Source organism: Mastigoproctus giganteus, chromosome 2 (genome assembly GCF_048544385.1).
Source record: "Mastigoproctus giganteus isolate SK-2022 chromosome 2, ASM4854438v1, whole genome shotgun sequence".
Classification (NCBI taxonomy): Eukaryota; Metazoa; Arthropoda; class Arachnida; order Uropygi; family Thelyphonidae; genus Mastigoproctus; species Mastigoproctus giganteus.
Window position 1 is genome coordinate 216,172,341 of NC_143576.1, and position 22,418 is coordinate 216,194,758.

The following is a 22,418-nucleotide window of genomic DNA, read 5'->3' on the forward strand; positions in this document are numbered from 1 at the left end:
TCTACCACCCTAAGTGTAGTACGACACAGTTGGTACATTCCTTTGGTTCTTCTACCCATATGCAGTACTTTGCATTTGTCAATGTTAAACTTCAGTTGCCACTTCTCAGCCCATCAGCCCAAATTTTCTAGATCCTCTTGCAGTAGCACACTGCAATGTATGAGTGAAGGGAAACTCACTGCAGACATAATAGAATCTGAAATTTGTTGTGATGAAAAACTACTGTGTTGAGCAAGAAGTTTCATTGAAGGTTGCTCATGTAGGATTACAACTTGGATGTTGATTTTTTTTTTTTTTTTTTTTTTGCAATCACTGGCTAACTGCAAAAGTGAATGAACTGTGGTCATGCACCTTCAGAATTATCTTTTGAAACCTGCTCTGCCACTGAAACAGTGCATTTTGACAGATTAAAATGAAACTAATTCCTCTGCCTATGGTTAGACCTTGATATACGAGGTGCTACCCAAAAGTTCCCAAAATGTATTTATAAAATAAATTAGACTCACCCTGGGTCTTATTCACCACCGTCACCTTTGAAGTAGTCCCCTTGAGAGTGTAAACAGATCTCAGCACTTCTCCCATGATTTGGATCCATCCTGAAAGTCCTTCTTCGTCATAGTGTTCAGCACCTCCTGCGATTCGGTTTGGATATCCTCTATGCTCTCAAATCTTCAACCCTTCAGCTTGATTTTCATTTTTGGGAAGAGAAAGTTGCAGGGAGGCTAAGTCCAGAAATAGGGGGGGTAGGGTCGATTGTCATGTTGTTGGATGCCAAAAACTGCCCACGGTGAGAGATGTGTTGGCCACCGTGTTGTCATGATGAAGGACCCAATTCTTTGTGTGCCACTTCTCTGGACATTTCCTACAGAGAAGTGGCACACAAAGAATTGGGTCCTGATCTCTTTTTTGGATAATCCCATCAATGTTCAAAAAAGAGATCAACATGGACTTCACATTGCTCCTTACTTGTCAGGCTTTCTTCAGTTGGGGCAAAGATGGGCTCTTCCACTGGGATGATTGTTGCTTGGTTTCTGGGTCATACCCCTATACCCAACTCTTTTCACCAGTGATGACGGTAGAAAGGTAGTTTTGATCACCCTTGGCCCTTTCTGGGATTAGCATTAGCATTAGTAGAGGCATTTGATGCAAGAAAGCAAGCTTATGCAGCATCAGCAAAAAAAAAAAAAAAAAAACCCCACTCCACTTCACCCCTCTGTTTGTTCAAAATACCTGTCCAGCTGAGCCTTAAACTTATTTAGGCTATCAACCTCCACCACAAGGGATGGAAGTCTGTTCCACCAACCAACCACCCGCTGGCTAAAGGCAAATTTCCGCACGTCTATCCTACATCTGTCTTTCCTCAATTTGAATTTATGCCCTCTCAGGTGATTTTTCTGAGCTAGAGGAAGAATCCCATCAGCATTGAGCATGCTTAAACCATTCAAGGCTTTATACACCTCTATCAGATCACCTCACTGGTGCCTAGTCTCCAGACACTGTAATTTGCAAAACTTAAGCCTTTCTTCGTAAGAGCATCCCTTTGTTCTTGAAGATCTCTGCTAACTTCCATGCAACGCTGCTTTTGGTCTTCACTCTGTAACCGTGGCTCGAACTTGGCTGCATTCTACTCACAGGAAAGTGTATGTTTGTGAATGTACCTTGTACAGTAATGCCCTATCATTCAATTTTCTCTTATATCTACAGGAACCTCTGTTGCTTATCGTAGGTGATAACTGAAATCTCTCCGAATTTTTATATGACCACTTCAGACTTCTTCCACAGCAGTCAAAACTTATCTCAAACACACTGCAGGTGCAGTGTAGCCTAAGTAGCCCTTGTGAAGAAACTCCCTTACCAAAATCAACCTATTATATAAAAAGCAGGATTGTCAGGGAGCCTGACTTTGTATGTGCCAAGCCTGACATAGTCGAGTGGTCAGGAGATCCACTGCAGTAGCACACTCTCTTTGAGTGGACCGTAGTTCAATCCTCTGACTGATAGATAGGCATATTACCCTCCCCTTACCACCCTGGGTAAAATGAGAAATCATCAGATTGACAAACAAATACATCAAGTTATGGCTGCAGGGTAATAGGGTGGTCGAACAACACTTTGAGGGGGATAGTCCTCCCTCTCCTTCCGAATGGTTTCTGCATGCTCCATTTCCCTCCTCTCCTCCTTCCAGTCCATCTAGCATAACCTCTTCACACCCCACACACAAACAATCAAACAATCCCATTGCCATCCCACAGATATGCAAGAATAGTTGAAAAACAAGCTCCGTTTTACATCTCTCCAGTGTGACTCTGAAGAAACATTGTCTGTCACATGATGTTACTTACCTTGGCTAATTTATAATCATTCCATGCATTTCTTCTCTTCCAATACTCTCATTATATCTAATATCCATTTAAGTCTGAACCTTGAACATTGTCTTTCTTCCAGTTGGTATGAAACCCTTATTAGCTGCTGTGATTAATTCCTAAATGCTTCCCATTTAGAATTTACAGTTGGTAACATCATCAGTTAAATCATTTGGTCTCACTGAAAGGAATTTAAAAATTGTCTGAGACCACTGTAGTTGCATTTATGAAGGCAAAAACACTTCCCTTTATCCTTGACAGTAGTTATATCTTTAAGTAGATCCCACATCAATATATTATGATCACTGCCACCTAGTGGTTCTTTTATCTGGAGATTCTTAATGTGCACAGGTGCTCATAATCATATCAAGAGTATTGATTTCTCTTGTAGCCTTGCTAACATGCTACTGCAGGGAAGCAGTCGTCTAATAAATTCAGAAAATTTCTGCTACTGTGTGAGTGACCCACAAATATAAGTCCTGTATATGAAATTCTGTTTATCTGTGTATTTGTTCATTATACTGATCACAGGCTTATAGTAGATACCTTCTCTCGTTTAGTTTTCCCATTTCTCCTTTAGTTTTCCCATTTATGTCATGCCAAACTGACTAAACATTGCACTAGCCATCCACATCAATTGGGTACACTCCTTTAGATACTGTGTACTTCTTAACCAAGAGCATAACTCCTTCACCCCCATCTGCTCTGTCTTTCCTTCCTGTAAACATTGTACTCACCATATTCAAATTCCACAATTCTTATGTCTGCATGGTACCATGTTTCTGATATCCCTACATCTGCATTTGATAACTTACCAGTAGTACATCAAATTTGTTTGCTATACTCCTAATATACATGTAAGTATGCGTGTACCTGTTTTAGCTCTTAGTGAATAACCCCAACATAATCCATGTATTTTCTTGTCCCACGAGGGCCCCTAGCAGTCCTTGTTCTTATTTTGACATGATTGCCCAACATCAGTGATTATTTGTTAGTGGGGTTTTTTTTTTTCTGCAGCAGTATCCTTATATCTATTTATTTATTGTTTATTTTAGTTTCATCAATTTCTAAATCAAATTCCAAAGAATTTTTGCCTTTTTAAACCTAAATCAGACAATGACAGACAGTTGCGATTTCCTTCTTTGATTTTCAAAGCTATTTTCATGCTGCCATCTATTAAAACCATTCCCCTTCCTCTTATTTGGAAGTGAAAATAAGAGATCGATTACATATGTACTCCTTCAGGAGTACATATGTAATACATATGCTAACACATGTAATATATCCATTTATACATACTTCTCAACCACAGTTTCTCAAACTTTGCTGTACTGTGACCCTCTAAAATGATAAATAAATTTGTGTGATCCCATAAATAAAACTAAATTTCATTGGGGTCAGAGTTTGAGAGTTAATTAAATTTTAATCTATATATCCAAATTAAAACAATGATAGAGCCTTACAACTTTATAAAATAAAACTATTGCATTGAAAATAAACAACAAAAAAAAAAAAAAAAAAAAGAAGCAACATTTAAAACTTGAGGTTAAATTCAAAAATGGATTTATGCTACACTATAGTTATGCCAGATGCAAGGAATTTTCATCTTCCATTAACACATGGATGACAAACATGAGGCCCATGATTTGCTTTGGTCATCAATTCTAATACCAAAATCAGCACGATATGCTTTTGTTGCATTCTATTGAAGTTCTATTGCACTTTTATGATACTGTATATAGAGGTAGCAATTTTTTTTATTTTACTTGAAAAAACACAGATGTAAGTACAAAAGTAAATAAATTTTTACAAGTGTAAGTTTTGAAAGTATATTTATTTACAAGAAATGAAGTGCAATATAAAATTTTAATAAATACAAGCATACTAAAATGTCTAGAATAAGAAGTTTATCTTTTATTTTTCAAATTTTAAAGAAAGTCAAAAGGTCAAAGACATCAATTTTTCAGAGAAGTTATATTGTGCTTTTATAATTATAATATACTGTATATAGAGGTAGCATTTTATGCTTTATTTTACTTAAAAACAAAACATAACTACAGAAGTAAATAAATTTGTTTAAAATTGCCAATTTTGAAAGCATATTTTTTGCAAGAAATGAAGTAAAGTGCAATATAAAATTTTAATAAACATAAACACACTAAAACATCTGGAGAAAAACGTTTTAACTTTGTCACTTTTCACCTATTAATACAAAATAATACATGAAAATATATAATAAATTCAGTAATTCACTGCAATAAATTCAGTCGTTTTAGATTGAACTATAAAGTTTTTGTTATAGTTGTCATTAAATATTCATCAATAGTGTTTATCTGACTAAAGACAGCATCTGGAACATTATTACAAATAGAAAGAAACTGCCTTACTTTTTTGGATACTTGTGATTGCCTCTGTAATGGTCATTTTTGGCTTCTCCAATAAATGAAAATAATGAAAATTCATTGTCATTTTCAGTTTCTTTGTCATCAGTTTCATAAGGCTTTGAATCATCCTTCATGGTTTCAGTGATTTTGAATGAGTGGACCACTCATAGGAATGTTTCTGGAACAGTATCCTGAATGAAAAGCAACTTTATTGATGTTGTCATAAAGTGCACAGCGCATTCTCTTTCATTTGGGATTCTGCATCCACAATTTTAATTTTCTTTTCAACTTGAACATGAACCTTCAGGAATGTAGATAATGTAGAGGGTATGATGCCAAATTTTTTTTTACCATGTTGCCCTTTTTAATGTCAGAATCTACAGCCTTTATGACTTCTGTTTTTTTGTTGAAGTGAAAACTGTTGAGATTTTATTGTTCCCTTTCTAGTCATATGTGTTGCCCTTGACATTGTAGATGAATTTTGGACACTACTGGTGAAACAAAAACTTCTCTCTAGAAACATGATATTTTAACAAACATGATCTAAATTTAAATCTTCATTGGCTGTCTTTAACTTTTCATTCTCACAATTCTGTCACCTTTTCTGTAATTTAGATAAAAAATTCTCAATTACTATAATTATAATTTCAGTAAAAACATGTTTATTTATACAAAGGCTTAAATGAGGCAATAGTATGATAATAAAATACTAACTGGAGTGAACAGACAACACTTGTTTACAGTAAGACTGTGTTAAATTGAAATGCAGTTTAGTATTTATTGATTCCTGTGCTAACCATCATAACTTTCACAAACAGTTCACTTTTCTTTTTTTCATAAACAAAACTCATTTTATACATTGACTTATTTTGAAAATAATATGTACTGAAGTTTTTATAATAAAAATTTTATCCAAATGAGATTTATAAGATATTAGTAATAAGGGGAGTGTGTGTAAGGCCTGGAAATATTTTGATTATAGTGAAATTTCTACTAAAACTGTATTTCATTGTATTGGGATTTTACTGTATAACATTTACTGAAAGCAGTACTTATCTCACTTTTTTGAACTAGTCCTCCATTTTCTGCACTTTCTGCTTCACAAATTTGTTAATGGTGTAATACATATTTTTCCTCAAAAGACACAGGCTGCTTCTGAAAGTAAACTCAATCCATTTAGTTATTCCTGTCCTGTAGTACGTCACAAATAAGATTTAATAATTTTAAGGTTTTGAAAATTCATATTCTGAATTTGTTACTGTAACCAGAATTGATTAGAAACAGCATTAAAATGGTATATCTCTCGGGTTTACATACTACTATAATGCAGCATTTTAGTGAGAAGTAGATAAGCCACTTCTTTCGCAGCTGCAAGTGTGGAAATATCACTTTTCAAGCAGTATCAACAGAAAAACTACCAGATTTGCTGATCTGGGTAGTTTTTCTGTTACATTGGTAAACTTCTCCATTAGCTTTTTCATTCCTTTCTCTAACTTATCTCATACTTTAGAAAATATTGGTGGATGTAGAACATTAAACATATCTGCTACTTCATCAAAGCTTTCCAGTAAAGTTTGAATAACAGTGTCAAGACATTTATTGAAGATATTAATTCTGAATCTTGCAGCATTAGACCTAACTTGCCATAATAAGGCATGTTATATTACACAACAGTTATTTTTAAATTTCACGTAAACCCCGGTTTTATATTAAGATTTATAGCTGATTTTTTTTGCTAATTCAAAGTCATTTCTAAATTAATAGCTCCTGGTATTCATTCTTAATGAGTGTATGCTTTAGAAAAGTTTTGCATCGTTTGCTTATAGCATATTAGATTCCTTTTAAAAAATGAAATATTTTAGATAGGTTTAAATATTTTTATCACTACAAGAAGTACAAATCCAGATGTTTCCAATATATTTTTTTTAAGTGCATTTGCTTTAGCTATTTCATCATTAGACTTATAAGATCATTTAGACATAGCTCTAGTGTGTATTTATATCTTATAGCTAGTAATAAAGTCTGTTTTGATGCCCATCTTGTTGAACACAATCTTTATGGACTGTAATTTTTTTTTCTGGAGCTTATAGAAGGTTTGATTAAGTAAGTTCCATCTCCTGATGTTTTGTCCAAAAATAAATGTAAATTGTTTCCATGTTTCTAGTAAAAGAAGTTTCAGTTATAACCCAAACCAAATCATTGAGGACCAGATTTAAGTTGTGTGATATGCAATGTAGCAATTTTCTCCTTTTTCAGAATTCTGGTCTGAACTCCAGAATATATTTCACTTGTCTTAGTGGCATAGTGTTTAGGAATGGGTGCTACTAGTGGTTTTCCACAACTGTGCCATTTGTACTCATGTGAGGTAAACAGAACTGTAAATGCCAGAAGTGTGTGTAGTGTGTTGTTTTGTGTTAGAGTAGTGTTATGATGCCAGTGTTAGCTCCATCATTGACTTTGTTAGCATTTTGAGAGATCTCAAACACAGTGTTCAGACTAAGATCTCTCAACACAGTCAGTAATTTCTGTTTTCTTTACTCTGAACATGGTCAGTAATTTCTGTTTCAATGCTAATAGCTCATTGATCTGAAACTTTCTATAATTCAAGAAAATACTTTATTTTCAACACACTCGGTTTTCTGTTTGAATCATTTTTAATTTGAATGTAGCAAAATATTCCACTCATTTAGTCCACCTTTTCTATGTCTTGTATGGATGCAGCAAAAGTAGACTGGTTGAATTTAGTATTTTCTGGGTTAGGTTATCATATCTTCAGGCATTTCCATCAAAGGGGATTTGTTCTTTTTCATGTCAGTCATGTGTGTTTGCTGTTTCTCCTCTTAGCCATAAAATCCATATTCTAGTTCCCAAAAATTCCCATTTATACTGTATTCTAAATTCTAGAGGTCAAATTTTTAAGGCCTCCCATTTGTTTTACTTAGCACACACAATATAGTATGAGCATATAAAATAAGTATATACCTATAAAGTGGTGTAGGTCTAGAGCAAGAGTTGTAACCCTTTCTTGAACCAAGAACAAAATCAACAAAAAGAGTAAATTTTAGGAGGCACATCATATTACACAGGATTATTAAAAAAAAAAAAAAAAAAAAACATGACAAATAACATAGTAGAGGACAATTGATATGTCTCTTATTATATTATTCGTATTTTGTTATATTAATGATCGAGAGATAATATGATTTTTATTGATATATTTTTTTATTTTTATTTTACTTAATATATAAAATGCAAAATTGAATGAACTGCATGCTCCAGAACAACAGGTTCCTGATCCCTGTTCTAGTGATTGGAATTTATTCATGCTAGTTTTAATAAAATTTTGCACTTTTATACAATAGAGCATCGAAAATCCGAACATCATTGATTCGAAACATCAATAATCCGAATGAGCCAGCATTTATTTATTTTTATGCTGGTGCCATAAAATAATTACAATAAGCACCGATTATTGTGATCACGTTTGTAAATTGAATTTTGATTCAATTAAAGGGCAATTCTAATAAGCAAAAATCAGAGGAATATTATCCACATGCTATTAAAATGAAGATATAAAGCACAAACTTGCACTTTTATTACCTTACCAATTAACAAAATTAAACAGTACGTGAAAATCGGAAGAATATTATTCACAGGTTAGAAAAATAAAAATAAATTTACACTTACGTACACAGCTTAATATACATACAGTACAGTACTAACTAAACATAACACTTTGTAATCTGTTATTTAACACACTTTGTAATGTGATATGGTATGGTTTACCAACAATTTTATTCTGAATGTTAAGAAGTATTGTGAATGAGAAGGCAAAATGGGCAAGGTCTTGCTTATTCTAGACAACATGCCATCAGATTCTTCAGTGGAAACATTAAACAAAATAGATGACAGAGTCGTGGTCGCATTCCTTCCATCAAACGTTCTGTACTCCTCCAATCAATGGACCAAGGAGTTATTAAAAATTTGAAGAGAATATACAAAAAACAAGTTACACATCATTTACTTTTAGCATAAATCAATGGAGAAAGTATCATAGCTTTTTCTAAAATGCTCAGTCTCGAGGACAACTGCTACATGTTAGCTGACGCGTGGAAATCATTTATTGCGCAGAATTTAAGAAATGCTTGAAAAAAGTGTGGTTTTTGCAGAAGAAACCTAGGAGAAGAGCAGAATCGAACTGAAGGAGTTGGGGGACAAATACTGAATGAGAAGATCAACTTTTTGAAAATTGCAATAAAGGTGATGCAAGGGTATGAATGGAAAATGATATTGATGCTATAGGGTTTCCTGTTTTAAATGGAACGAAATTATGAATGTAAAAGAAGCTGGAGCTCCTGAAAATGACACAACACTGGGCCTATGCATGCTGAGGCATTCACTAAGCTTGGTACGAACTGGGGGCAACAAACTGAATGCTGTCCAACTCAACTACTTTTGCTGAAAAGAGTGAGAGAGCAAAGAAATGGTTTGAAAATGGTGCAGCAAAAAAAAAAAAAAGTAATTATTTTCGTTAAAGGCCACAACGTATGTATTATTGTATGTGTTTATTCATAGGTAACAAAACAAATGGAATTTGTTTTGTTACCTATGAATAAACATACTTAAATACAACTTAGTGATTTTATTTCTAAACTTACTAAACCCTTTTGTTTTTTTAAGTCTCCAGAACAGTATTTTTGATAAGTTCGAAAATCCTAACAAATCGTAAGTCTGACCTACCCTCATCCCAGTTAGTTCGGATTATCGATGCTCTACTGTATTTACACAGACAGAAATGGTGCTAGCGTTTGTGGTGCGTGAGGCAAAACCTTTTCACAGCACCTAATTCATTTCATGTCTTATATATATGCAGTAGTGCATCTAGCAGTGCCTATTTTAGGCAACACTTGTGGCAAGTGCCTCACTTGCACACCCCTAGCACCTGGCCTATACACAGAAATTGTTTTCTGGAAAAAAAAAAAAAAAAAAAAGCTAGATTTTTTCTAACTCTCCTCTGTTACATGTAATGTACCATGTTTGTTTTACTCCACTCTTTATTGGATTCCTACTGTGGTTATGTCTTGCAATATTTTTCAATGTCTTAGGAAAAAGAGGAAAAAGAGCTAGAAATTTTTTTTCTTTTTCAGTCTGTTCTGTATTGCAATACTTTTTAATGCCTTTGGAAAAGGGCTGAGAAAATTATTGCTTTTCATTTCTTTTCTCAACACTTTAGCATTAATTGTAGTATTTAATTTTACTTCTTTCTAAATGTATACTGACTGTAACAGCATCTGTTTTTGAATGTCATCAGTTTCTTACATTTCAGTTTATTGCAGTAATTACAGTTTCTTAATACCCCTTTGTAATGTTGTTTCCTTTGCAATTTTTTCCCTCTAAAGGCTTAATGACAGGTGAGTGGAACTCAAATGTAGCCGTCTGTATTGAATTTCAAATGAAGTGGTAACATTTCAATTAATAGCTTGTGCAAAATTCTCACATGATATAACAATGATTTTATTTCATTAACTATTAAAAATAAACTTTGCTGGTAGCAAAGGTTGTTTTTCTCTGGACAGAGACTGTCTCAAGAAATTGGAAATTCCCATAGCTCTTGTCTTTAATGTGGCACTAAAGAGCCAAATTTTGTGATGCAAAGCAGTGGCATTCAGCACTTCCACTGTGGGAAGAATAGTCCAGTCTGTTGTAAAACACCTAGAAAGCATTTTTACTGTAGATTTGTATTTTACATCCCATAGATACACTGACAGGTATCTATGGGACAGGGGTGATGGCAAAACCTGAATTTTTGTTTCGTGACTCAGTCCTGCCTAGATTTCTGAGAATTTTTGAATTTTGAGCCATATGGCTGTTATTTAATCTTTTGAGTAAACAAAACAAATAACCATCTTCTCACATTTCATAAATTTGTCTCTCTCTCTCTCTCTCTCTTTCTGAAATCGCAGTGTTGTGTAATCTGTACATTTAATGAAATGTAACTAATCATCTGAACCAATTTTCTTCTGTGTTGGTCAGACTACAATAAACCATTGTGATTTTAAAATTGCACTCCCCCCCCTTTTTAATTGTTGGTTCATGTTTATTAATGAAAAAAAAAAGTAAAGAGAATGCAGATCTGTTCACTTGAAGATGCCTTCTTTTTTCCTTATTTTTTCTCTTTTGTTACATTGATTTTGAAAATATAACAAGGTCATGTGTTGACCTTGTTATACTTTCAAAATTATTGCACACAGATGATTTTGAATTTCTTAAAACTTGAATATGCATCTTTTCATTTTCAGTTATTTAAGACGATTCAAGAAAGTAAATCTTAAAGTATTAAAGTCGTGGTGTCGGCAGATACTAAAGGGGCTGAACTTCCTTCATTCTCGTTCTCCACCCATAATTCACAGAGATCTGAAATGTGATAACATATTTATAACAGGTACTACAGGATCTGTAAAAATTGGAGATCTTGGTTTAGCCACATTGAAAAACAGATCATTTGCCAAAAGTGTAATAGGTAAGTTTTTACTTTAATTCTTAATAAGTGTTTTAATTTAATTTTAATAATTAGAGATTGTAACTTAATCTCAGTTTGAATAAGTAGAGTTGCAATTTAGTCTCGGTTTTGAATAAGCAGTGTTTTATTGTTATTCTAAGAATAAGTGGATAACTGCTTATTGGTCAGTCTAACTAATTCTTTGGTGTGGAAAATCATGAAGGTAAATTAAAAATGCAATATGAGGTCATCTAGATAGAAATGATTTTCTCAAAGGAACATATCACAGTTTTGTCAAGGGGAAAATCTTGTATAACTTGGAACTATCATCACAGTATCACACATGAGTTGGATGCAGGAAATAACTTTTTTGTTCCTGTACAAGGAATTTGCCATATGAGCTAGAACACATTGGGATCACAGGTGTGATCCTTTGATAGATTATATGGAATTGGGTTGTAATTAATGGTTGCTTCTCTGGCAAAGGGTTATAATTAATGGTTGCTTCTCAGAATGGCTAAAGCTAGAAGTGGTATTCTCAGGGATTGTTTTGAGATTGCTCTTGTTTCTGATTTTCTTAAATGACATTGACAAATGCATACAGTGTGTAATATCAAAATTTGCAGATATATAAACACTGGAAGGTTTTTAATGACGATCTCCATTCAGCACTCCTTAGGATGACTTGGATATGCTTTAGGAATAATCAGATAACTGTTTTAATGCTGTAAAATACAAGGTTTGCCACTTGGGAAATAAAATCCCCAAATAACTTATATACTTGGAAGGGTTGAATTAAAAACTGAGAAAAGGATCTGGGGTTTCAGTCTATGGATCCATGGCATTGTCAGTGATTTATCAAAGTACTGTATATACAGAAAACGAGGTTATAATTTTACACTTGGAGTACTGTGTCAAGGTTTGAAGACTGCACCTAATAAAGACATTGTGCTTCTTGAAAATGTCCAGAGTTATGGGGCAGTGCAGCTTGCAGAAGGACATCAATGTGAGGAGAGACTTTGAATATGTGGGCTACTTAATGAAGTGACATGGAGGCATACCTCCTTGTCCATGCCTCACAGTGTTGCAGTGGTCCTGGCAGAAAAAGGAGGGTGTATCCGCTGTTAGGTAGGTGGTAATGGTGGTTTGACTGGATAGTGTATTTGCATATAGCAACTTATATATTCTATGCAACTTAAGGTAAAATGCAATCAAATGTACATTTTTACAGCTGTACCCACATAGTAGGTATTTTTCCTCTTCATTCATGGATGTTTTAAAGTAATGCCAAACTTGGTCTCTAGTTTAAGAACACTCATTGCTGGGTGACTTAATGTCGTACTCATGGTTAATAGAATACCCAGTTGAGAGGCATGGAAAACAGAGGTTCCACAGTAATAAATATAAGAAGGATATTACAGATAAAAATCAATATCGTAATAATATAAAAAATATAATTCTGATTCTGTAATGGTTGTTTTATGGAAGTTTTGTTTGGAAAGACAAGAGGAAAAACTGGACCGATTATAAAAAAAATTGGACCATCTGGTTTATATTGATTAGTTAAAAGGATCAAGTAAATGGAATATTTGATAGCTCAGAGTGGGAAAATGCTACCATCCACTACAATTACTCAGTAAATATTGCTACTACAATATTTACTGAGGTGAGAGGCATTTGCTAGGTGAGTTTTTCAATATTGAGCAGGATGTGAACTGGTTTAAAAATGGATGAAGCCCATTTTTTCATTAAAAGGGGAGTTATTATTTAATTTCATTATTTTTTTGCTTTGCTTTAGGAATGTGTGCCACTTGTTTGAAACCTGAGCTGTCACAGGTCATCAGTATGTGACCTACTATCATACTTTGAAAAAAGTAACTCAGTTGACAGCACAACATTGATGTGTTATGGTGCATCAGCTGATATTTGCATGACCAGTAAAACAATAAAACAGTTACTCATGTCAACAAGAGACAAATATGAAATTTTCATAAAATTTTATATTTGTCTCTTTTAGAATACGAATTCATATCTTGACCTTATGAAATTTTCTGTGACTTATGAAGCATACATACCTTTTGAAAGTAAGATGGATAAGAATGAAATACTGTTTTATATTTCCATATTAGCATTAGTAGAGGCATACGATGCAAGAAAGCAAGTTTATGCAGCATCAGCCAAAAAAAAAAAAAAACTACCATTTCACCCCTCTTCATTCCAAATGCCTGTCCAGCTCAGCCTTAAATTTATTTAAGCTATCAACTTCCACAACAAAAGAGGCACCTCCGTAGCCAGGTGGGCAGGAACAGCAGTGTGTAGCACACGCTTCTTGATTAGACCAGGGTTCGAGCCCGTGACCACTAAATACGGAGGATGCGGAAAGGTCAGAGAATGACCACCGCATATACCCGGAGCAATATGGCCTTAGTTGCTAATGCTCCTAAAAAAAAAAAAAAAACCGACCATCCACAACAAAAGATGGAAGTCTGTTCCACCAATCAACCACCTGCTGACTACAGGCAAACTTCCGCACATCCATTCTACAACTGTCTTTCCTCAATTTAATTCTATGCCCCTGCAGACTTCATCTGAGCAATAAGAAAATTCCCATCAGCATTCAGCTTGCTCAACTCATTCAAGGCCTTATACATCTCAATCACATCACTTCGCAGGTGCCTACTCTCCAGATGCAGCAATTTGCAGAACTTAAGCCTTTCTTGGTATGAGCACCCCTTTGTCCTCTCACCAATCTTGTTGCACTTCTTTATACTCGTTCTAGCAACTCTACACCCTTCCTAAAATGAGACCTCCAGACCTCTACACAGTACTCTAGATCTGGCCTGACCATTGCCTTGTACAATGAGATAATCACCTCCCTGTCCCTGCTATCAAAATTCCTATACAGTAATACCCCGAAGTTACGCGATAGGTGGGTCCGACGAAAATCGCGTAAGTCGAATTCGCGTAAGTCGGGGTACAACTTTGCATATAAATACATATAAATTTTGCTTAATTGGGACCAAGGACTAACAAAAACACTAGTTTAGAAGAAAAATATTAATAAAATTGCAGTTCTTTATACATATTAATACAAAATATGTATTAAAAAAACAAATGACTTACGTTAAAAAGTTATTTCGATGTCGATGGCTTCATAAAATCTAACAAATTCGTCTGACGACACAGCGCGTTCCTTTTTTTCACGCAGAATTTCTTCGTAGCAAGCTAATAATTTTTTTATTCCTTGCTTTGTAGCTATAACGCGTTCTTCGTTGGAGTCTATGTTTTCTAAAATTTTTAAGCCCTTTACAATTGAGATCTTTTCAATTTTCAACCTGTCAAGTTTGCAATTGTCATGTGCTTTTCGCCGTTGCTTCATTTAGGCCTGTAGCACGTGCAATATCACATGGTCTTTCATTTCGCTCAAAGCGTTTCACAATTTCATATTTTTTCTCTATCGACAGAGGCGGACTGGCCATAAGCCTTACCGGGGAAACCCCGGTGGGCCAGTGTGAATTTGGCCATAAACAATAGTGTGAGGCCACTATAAATTTTCCCGGGTAAGAATTTTTGATCCAGTCCGCCTCTGTTTATCGATAATTGCTTTTCTTTTTCTCTCTGAATCTGCAGTGTCTTCACCAGGACGCTTCCTTTTCACACCTTTTAATTTTACTCATTTTTAGGGAATAAAGCACAATTACAAAACGAGGAGCACGCTTGATACGCATAAACAAAGCTGCGCGCATGTAGCAACTGAATAAACAACACCATAAAGGCAGAGATACGCTATTAACACCTCACATTTCTAGGGGTTACTACCATAAAACAATAAAAATCCAGTTGCGTTTCTGCTAGTGAAATCTGTTATAAACTGGTAGTAAACTCGATCTAATTGCATTTGCGATTATACCGATAGCTGGAATTGTGTTGGTTTTTACGTTATTATGGTGAAATGTGATATAAAAAACTTCACTGATATAAAAAACATAAAAGCAGCAAAGTTGAATTTTGTTCATCTTTCGCTCTCAATCTCCGCCGTCGCACCGGATATCGATAACATATGAAAAACGACCTTGAAGATAGTGGGCGGCAGCGTTGCCAAACGAAAAAATCAAGAACCGCGTAACTCCGAGTTCGCGTAAGTCGGGGTAGCGTAAGTCGGGGTATTACTGTATATCATTGACGAGACCCCCTGGCAGCCCATCTGCACTGGTCAGCAAACTTCATATTTGACTGCACAATTACCCCCAGGTCTTTTTCACTTTCCACTTCTCTTAGTGTAGTACCACACAGTTGGTACATTTCTCTTGGGTTATTGTTACCCATATGCAGTACTTTGCATTTGTCAATGTTAAGCTTCAGTTGCCACTTCTCAGCCCATTTGCCCAACTTATCTAGATCCAGTTGGAGTAGCATACTGTCTTTATTGTCATTAACAACCCTGCCAACCTTTGTATCATCTGCAAACTTGGACATTAAACTGATATACCTTCATCAATGTCATTGATAAATATACGAAACAATAGCCAGCCGGGTAGGTAAAGTGCCTGCCTGGCAACCCAAATATCACGAGTTCAAATCCTGCCTCGGGCTTGGATCAGAATAAAATGCAAAAACTTTGGGAGGTGCATTATGGCCACAAAAGCCGATGCGCCAACGACTAATAAAAAAAAAAAAAACAACAATAATGGGCCCATCACTGAACCCTGGGGAACTCCACTAATAACATTTGTCCACGAAGAGCAGTGTCCATTGATTACCACCCTCTGTCTTCTCCCACTTAACCATCCTTTTATCCATTGTAGCAACTTACCCTTAATACCATTCTGCTCCAATTTGTACAGTAGTCTTCCATGCGCAACAGTGTCAAAAGCTTTCCTGAAATCCAAGTATATGATATCAAAATTATTTTTTGCATCCAGTTCCTTTGTGACCACATCATAATAACCAATCAAATTTGTCAGACAAGACTTTCCCTTAACAAACCCATGCTGTGTCTGAATTATTGCTGCAGTCTTGTCTAGATGATCCTGCAATGCATCTTTAACCAGTGACTCCATTATTTTCCTTGAAACACGAGTTAAACAAACAGGTCTATAGTTACTTGTATCACCTTTTTGAACCCCCTTTGTGAATTGGTGATACATTTGCACACCTATAGTCCATGGCGACCTCTCCTAAGTCCAAGGAAGCTCCCATATTTATGGCTAACAGTTTGCTTACTTCCTTTGCTGCCTCCTTTAACATAACTGGATAGATCCCATCCACCCCAGGTGCCTTCCTTATACTTAGCTTCAACAATTTCTTCTCCAATTTGCTTTCAGTTATTACCAAATCACTTAGCTCTGTTAGAGTTCGATAAACTTCTGGCACTCCCCTCATTGAATAACTCCTCATGTGAGAATGTAGATGGAAAATACTCATTCAGTTTATCAGCTACCTGAGCATGATCATCAATAGTCAACCCCATCTGTGTTAAGTGGTCCAATCTGATTCATCACTTTCCTTCTAGATTTTACATAAGTAAAGAACTCCTTGCTGGTTTTTTTTTTTTTTTTTTTTTTGCATCCTTTGCCAAACATTTCTCATCTACCTTCACCTGCCTAACTTCCTTTGTGACTTGATTACAAACAAGTTTATACCTGCTATAGGCTTCTGTGTCACCTGATACTTTATATGCATCCCATACGTTATTCTTCTCTGCGACGAGCCTCGTTAATTCATCTGACATCCATTTAAGCATAAACCTTGAACAGTATTTCTTAGTTGGAATGAAAAGCCTAGTAGCCTCCAAAATTAAGTCCTTGAAGGCTTTCTATTTAGAATTCAACATTGGTAACATCATCAGTTGATCCCACTGTACAGAATTTAAAAACTGTCTGAGACCTCTGTAGTCAACTTTACAAAAGCAAAAGCCTTTAGCCTTGATGGTAGTTACATCTTTAAGTAATTCCCACAACAGTACATTGTGATCACTGTCACTGTGGTTACTTTATCTGCAAATTCTTAATGCATGAATAATCACTGCTGATAATCAGATCAAGAGTATTACTCCCTCTGGTTGCCTCTCGAACATGTTGCTGTAGAAAACAGTCGTCCAATAAATCCACAAAAGTCTTCCTAGTGTGAGAGTGACCAACCCACAAGTTCCGGTCAATATCTGGAAAGTTAAAATCCCCCATTATAAGACATTCTGATTTACTGGTTCACTCTATTTCTCTGCACAATTGCTCATTATACTCATCAGATTCATTAGGCCTATAACACACACACACACACACACACACACACACACACACACACACACACACACACACACACACACACACACACCTACTCTCATTTTTCCTTTCCCAGTGCTTATTTCACACCAAACAGACTCAACACTTCATTGTCCACCAACATCAGTTGGATGCACTTCCTTATAAGATAATATATGATTAATATATATGAAGGTTAATTGCAAAAAATGAATGTTAAACATTCATAAATACCGAATTTCAAACCATACTCGTAGCTATACAATAGAGTATCCTACTTCACGATATTAATCCGTTCCAGAGACACCGTCATATTGTGAAAATATCACAATGCGAACCCAATAACACATTGTTTTTTGGTAATTCGTTCCACGACCTTGGAAGTTGAAATTTTCGCTATATAACTCTCTAAAAGGTTTTTATAGTGTAAATTTTATTAGTTACCAATTCAAATCATTAAAATGCACTGTACTTTCATCTTTATCATATGTTCTGTTATTAGAACCAATTTTGAGCGGCTTTGTGATATTTTTCTTAAGTGCATTTCTGGAGGTCATGATAATAAAACAATAAAAACAATTTGCACTTTCTGGTTTATTGGACTTTTCTGTTACTGCAAGCAATTATAAATGGGTAGTAAACTCGACGTTATTACATTTGCAAAAATACTGATAGCTGGAATTGTGTGGTTTTTACATTATTATTGTGAAATGTGTTTCCCCTTTACTGAAATCTTCGATCGCATAAAAAACATAAATAAATTTTCTGAATCTTCTATTTATTCCATTTTTTTAATCTTCATAAACTTGTTACTCTGCGGAAATCGTGTTAGTTGCAATTTGTGTATTCCATTAAAAAAATGCTTATGCATGCTATTTGAATTTATAAAGAAAAGAGAAGATTACCTTGGAAACAAACGCCTCTTGAAGCATTTTTGAAGAAGAAGACTCCTTGTGCAACAAACCAACTAGTGTCAAGCCAATAATGAGTGATCAACGAGTGTGCATTTAGTCGATGATGATGAAGAATAAACATTCTTTAATATTTCTAAGTCATAAGTAATTTCTTTATTATTATAATTTGCTTGATTTTACAGGCTACGTTTTCATTTTTTTGGATAAATCAATCATTGTTTAAACATAAACTAATTAGCTAACTAATTTCATTGTTGAGAACGGTAATCCCTATTTTTAACATTATGTCTATGGGAAATAAATTCCCACTTTACGAGCGTGCGCTCAGAACCAATTAACTCGTAAAGTCAGGAACTACCTGTACTATTAAACTGAAAATAATATTTTACTAGAAGTTAATTATAGATTTGGATAACACAGTAAGCTTTTGATATGTCTGTTTTAATAATGTCCTTGTTACCATTTCATTTTGGCTTGTAAAAAAAAAAAAGTACCATATAGAGCTAAATTCTGTACCTTGTGATAACATGCAGAAATAGTTCCAAATTGGTTATTTTAAAGTAAACAATTTGTTTTCTTCAAGTGCTTTTAATCTTAGTAGGATTATTTATTATGACAGTATATTGTAATTTCTTATTTTACAGGGACGCCAGAATTCATGGCACCTGAAATGTATGAAGAGCATTATGATGAATCTGTGGATGTTTATGCATTTGGAATGTGTATGTTAGAAATGGCAACGTCTGAATATCCATATTCTGAATGCAGTGGACCTGCTCAGATATATAAAAAAGTGACTAGTGTATGTATAAAATATTTTTTGTTGTAATTCCTTTTTTGCAAAAAATTGCAGAAGAAATTTATAAAAAAAATACATCTTGGAGTTTCATAGAAGTAGCTACAGTACTTTGTCTTATGACATGACATAAGACAGTATGTCATGTCATAAGACAAAGTATTGTATAGGTACAGTATGTCATGTACATGACATACTGTACCTATTTAATACATATTTATTAAAATACTATTTTTATAAAGAAAATATGATGGTTTTTGTATTAGGCATTAAAAACTAAAGAAAACAAGATTTTAAGAATCGGGCCCCAGAAAGAAATCAGTTGTTTAATGAAAGCCATGTAGGTCAATCTATTATAAGAATGATCCTATATAACATAATAGGCATACAAATGAATTTGTGTGCCTATTATAAATTCTTAAATAAATAAAAGAAAAGAAATTTTCTTTTTCTTAATTTTTAAAATATCAGTTGAAACAACATTATTAAATTGTTTTACTTTTTATGACTTTCAGGAATCCTCACAATTAATTAATTTTTAAAATTTTTATTAAATAAAAGTTTAGTAAATCAAGTTAAGAGGAATCATTGATATTCTTCTGGTGATGATAGTAAAGATCTTGAGTATTTAGGATTAGTAGAAGCATTGTCATCATCAGCCATTTTCAATCCACTGTAGGATAAAGGCCTCACCAGCAACTTTCCATTTCCTTCTGTTTTGTGAAATGACCATCAATTTACTACCCACGAACTTGTGAATTTCATCTGTGCATCTCCATTGTTTTCTTTTAGCTCCTCTTGAATACCATTCTGTTGTTTTCTTAGTCCATCTATCATCATAACTTCGAGCTATATGTCCTGCCCAAGTTCATTTCAGTTCTTTAGTTTTGATAAGAATGCCCTTTATTTGTGTTTGCTTCCTAATCCATGTGTTTCTCTTCTTATCTAACAGTCTGATTCCTAATATATTTCATTCCATTCTTCGCTGTGTAGTTCTCAGCTTCTCTTCCATTCTTTTAGTGAGTGCCCAAGTTTCACTTCTTTATGATCACAATGTCATCTGCAAATCATAAATAGTTTAGATACTCTCCATTAAAATTGAATCCTTTCTGTGACTAGTCTAATTTTCTGAAAGCTTCCTCAAGGGCAGCAGTAAACTTCGGAGGTATTGTCTCCTTGTCGAATTCCTTTCTCAATTTTAAATTTGCTACCATCTTTGTCTAGTCTAATAAAGGAGGTAGCTTTCTCATATTTTCTTCAAAATCATAATGTATGGGGTATCTGTGCCTTTTCATAATCCACAAATGCCAGGCATAATGGTGTTTATATTCATTTGCTTTCTCCATTAGCTGCGATATTATGTGAAGGTGATTCTTGTTGAGAATCCTGTCCCTAAAGCCAGCTTCCTTTTTCTGTTGATTCTCATCAAGTATTCTTTCTAATCTGTTAGTAATTGTCCTTGTGAACAACTTTTAGATGTGGGACAACAAGCTAATTTGTCTATAATTTCCAATTTCTGATTTATCTCCTTTCTTATTCATTAAAATTATGATAGCATTATTCCACTCCTTGGGAATAATGCAATTCCTAATGTCATGCCTTTCCTAATGTGTTTTGTGAAGAGTCTCGACAGTTTCTGTGTCATGTTTCTTCCTCCCAATTTTAACAACTCCACAGTAACTTCATCTTCACCCTGGGCTTTCTGATTCTTCATTTTCTTTAATGCATATTCTACCTCATCAGGAAGGATATCGGGTATGTGTTGCATTAGCAACAATTTGTGATCCATCGTCCCCACTGCTGGCATCATTCCCTTACTCCTTGTGTAATTCTCTATAGTAGTCTTCTGCTATTTGAATTATGCCTTCTCTGCTGTTTATAAGTACACCATTGCTATTCTTCAGTTTCAGTATCATTTGTCTTTCTGTATTACTGCTCATGGCTGCTGATATAAATCCTTTGTTTTCCCTTAATGCTTGTTCTACTTTTCTTGTGTTAAATCTTCTTATGTCCTCTCTGAGTCTCTTTCTAATGGCTTTGCATAACTCAGTATACTCAATTTTTTCCTTGTCAGTGGTTATCTTGCTCTTCATTTTTCGTCTTCAGTTCATCATAGCAAGTGTTTCTTGACTAATTTTTTCTTCTTTGGATTTCTTTTTACCTATAGCTTTCTTGGGCTTTATCACTTTCAGAAAGTTGTATTCCTTGTCGATATCTTGTTCCTGAAAGGTCTGCAGAAGCTCAAATGTGTTCTTAAGTTCCAGTACATACTGCTTTTTCTTCCCTTCTGTTATCTCAAAGACCTTCATATTATTTACTAGAGTCAGTTTTTTTCCTTTCTTGTCTTACATCTATATTAAGTGTGCATCTTACTATTCTGTGATCACTTCCAACATTTACCTTCAGGATGGTAACATCATTCAAAATATATCTCCTGTTAGTGAGGATGAAGTCGATTTAATTAGTTGTTAATCCATCTGTGCTCTTCCACGTCCACTTTCTGTTCACCCTTTTCTTGAAAAAAAAGTATTCATTACTGACATTCCTTGAGATTCTGTAAATTCACAAATTCCACAAGTCTTTCACCTTTTTCATTTCTTTCACAAATTTCCAAAATTTCGTATAGTTTTCCTTTCTGCGCTGTTTTGTCTCTTTCCAACCTTAGCACTGAAGTCCCCCATAATAATGGTGTAGTGCGCTTTCTTTTCATCTAGAATTCTCTCAGTTTCAGTGTACATTTCTTTAACCGCTTCATCACATGGCCCGATTTTTGTGCATTATAAACTTTAGTTTGTACCTCTTAGAAATCCTGTGAAGTATTCTTGACTTCACACCCTTGGTGATGTACTTTTGAATTCAAAAATGTTGTATTTTATATCTTTATGGACCAGAAAGTCAACTCCACCTTCGCTCTTTTCAATGTTTCCATTGGTGTACAGCAGATTTCCACTTGATAAATTTATAAGTGATTCATTTCTTCTTCTTATTTCAGCCAAACCGATGATATTCCAATCCACATTTTCTAATTCCTTTTCCAGCTCTAATAACTTATCTTCACCGATGAATGTTGGAGGCCTACAATGCAAGAAAGCGAACTTATACAGTATGAGCCAAAAAAAAAAAAAAAAAAAACCTCGTTCCACCCATCCATTCACTCTAAAATTTGTCCAGTTCTTTGAATTTATTTAAGCTATGAACTTCG

General features: G+C 34.6%; 1 protein-coding gene across 1 annotated transcript in view; it reads left to right on the plus strand.

The window, feature by feature from the left end:
* Nucleotides 1-22,418, plus strand: part of LOC150090085 (uncharacterized) — a 460,543-nt gene that overhangs the window by 73,245 nt on the left and 364,880 nt on the right. The window contains exons 4-5 of the mRNA XM_090389755.1: nucleotides 11,047-11,267; nucleotides 19,065-19,222. Coding sequence (XP_090245881.1) covers nucleotides 11,047-11,267; nucleotides 19,065-19,222 — 379 coding nt within the window. The remainder of the gene's footprint in view (nucleotides 1-11,046; nucleotides 11,268-19,064; nucleotides 19,223-22,418) is intronic.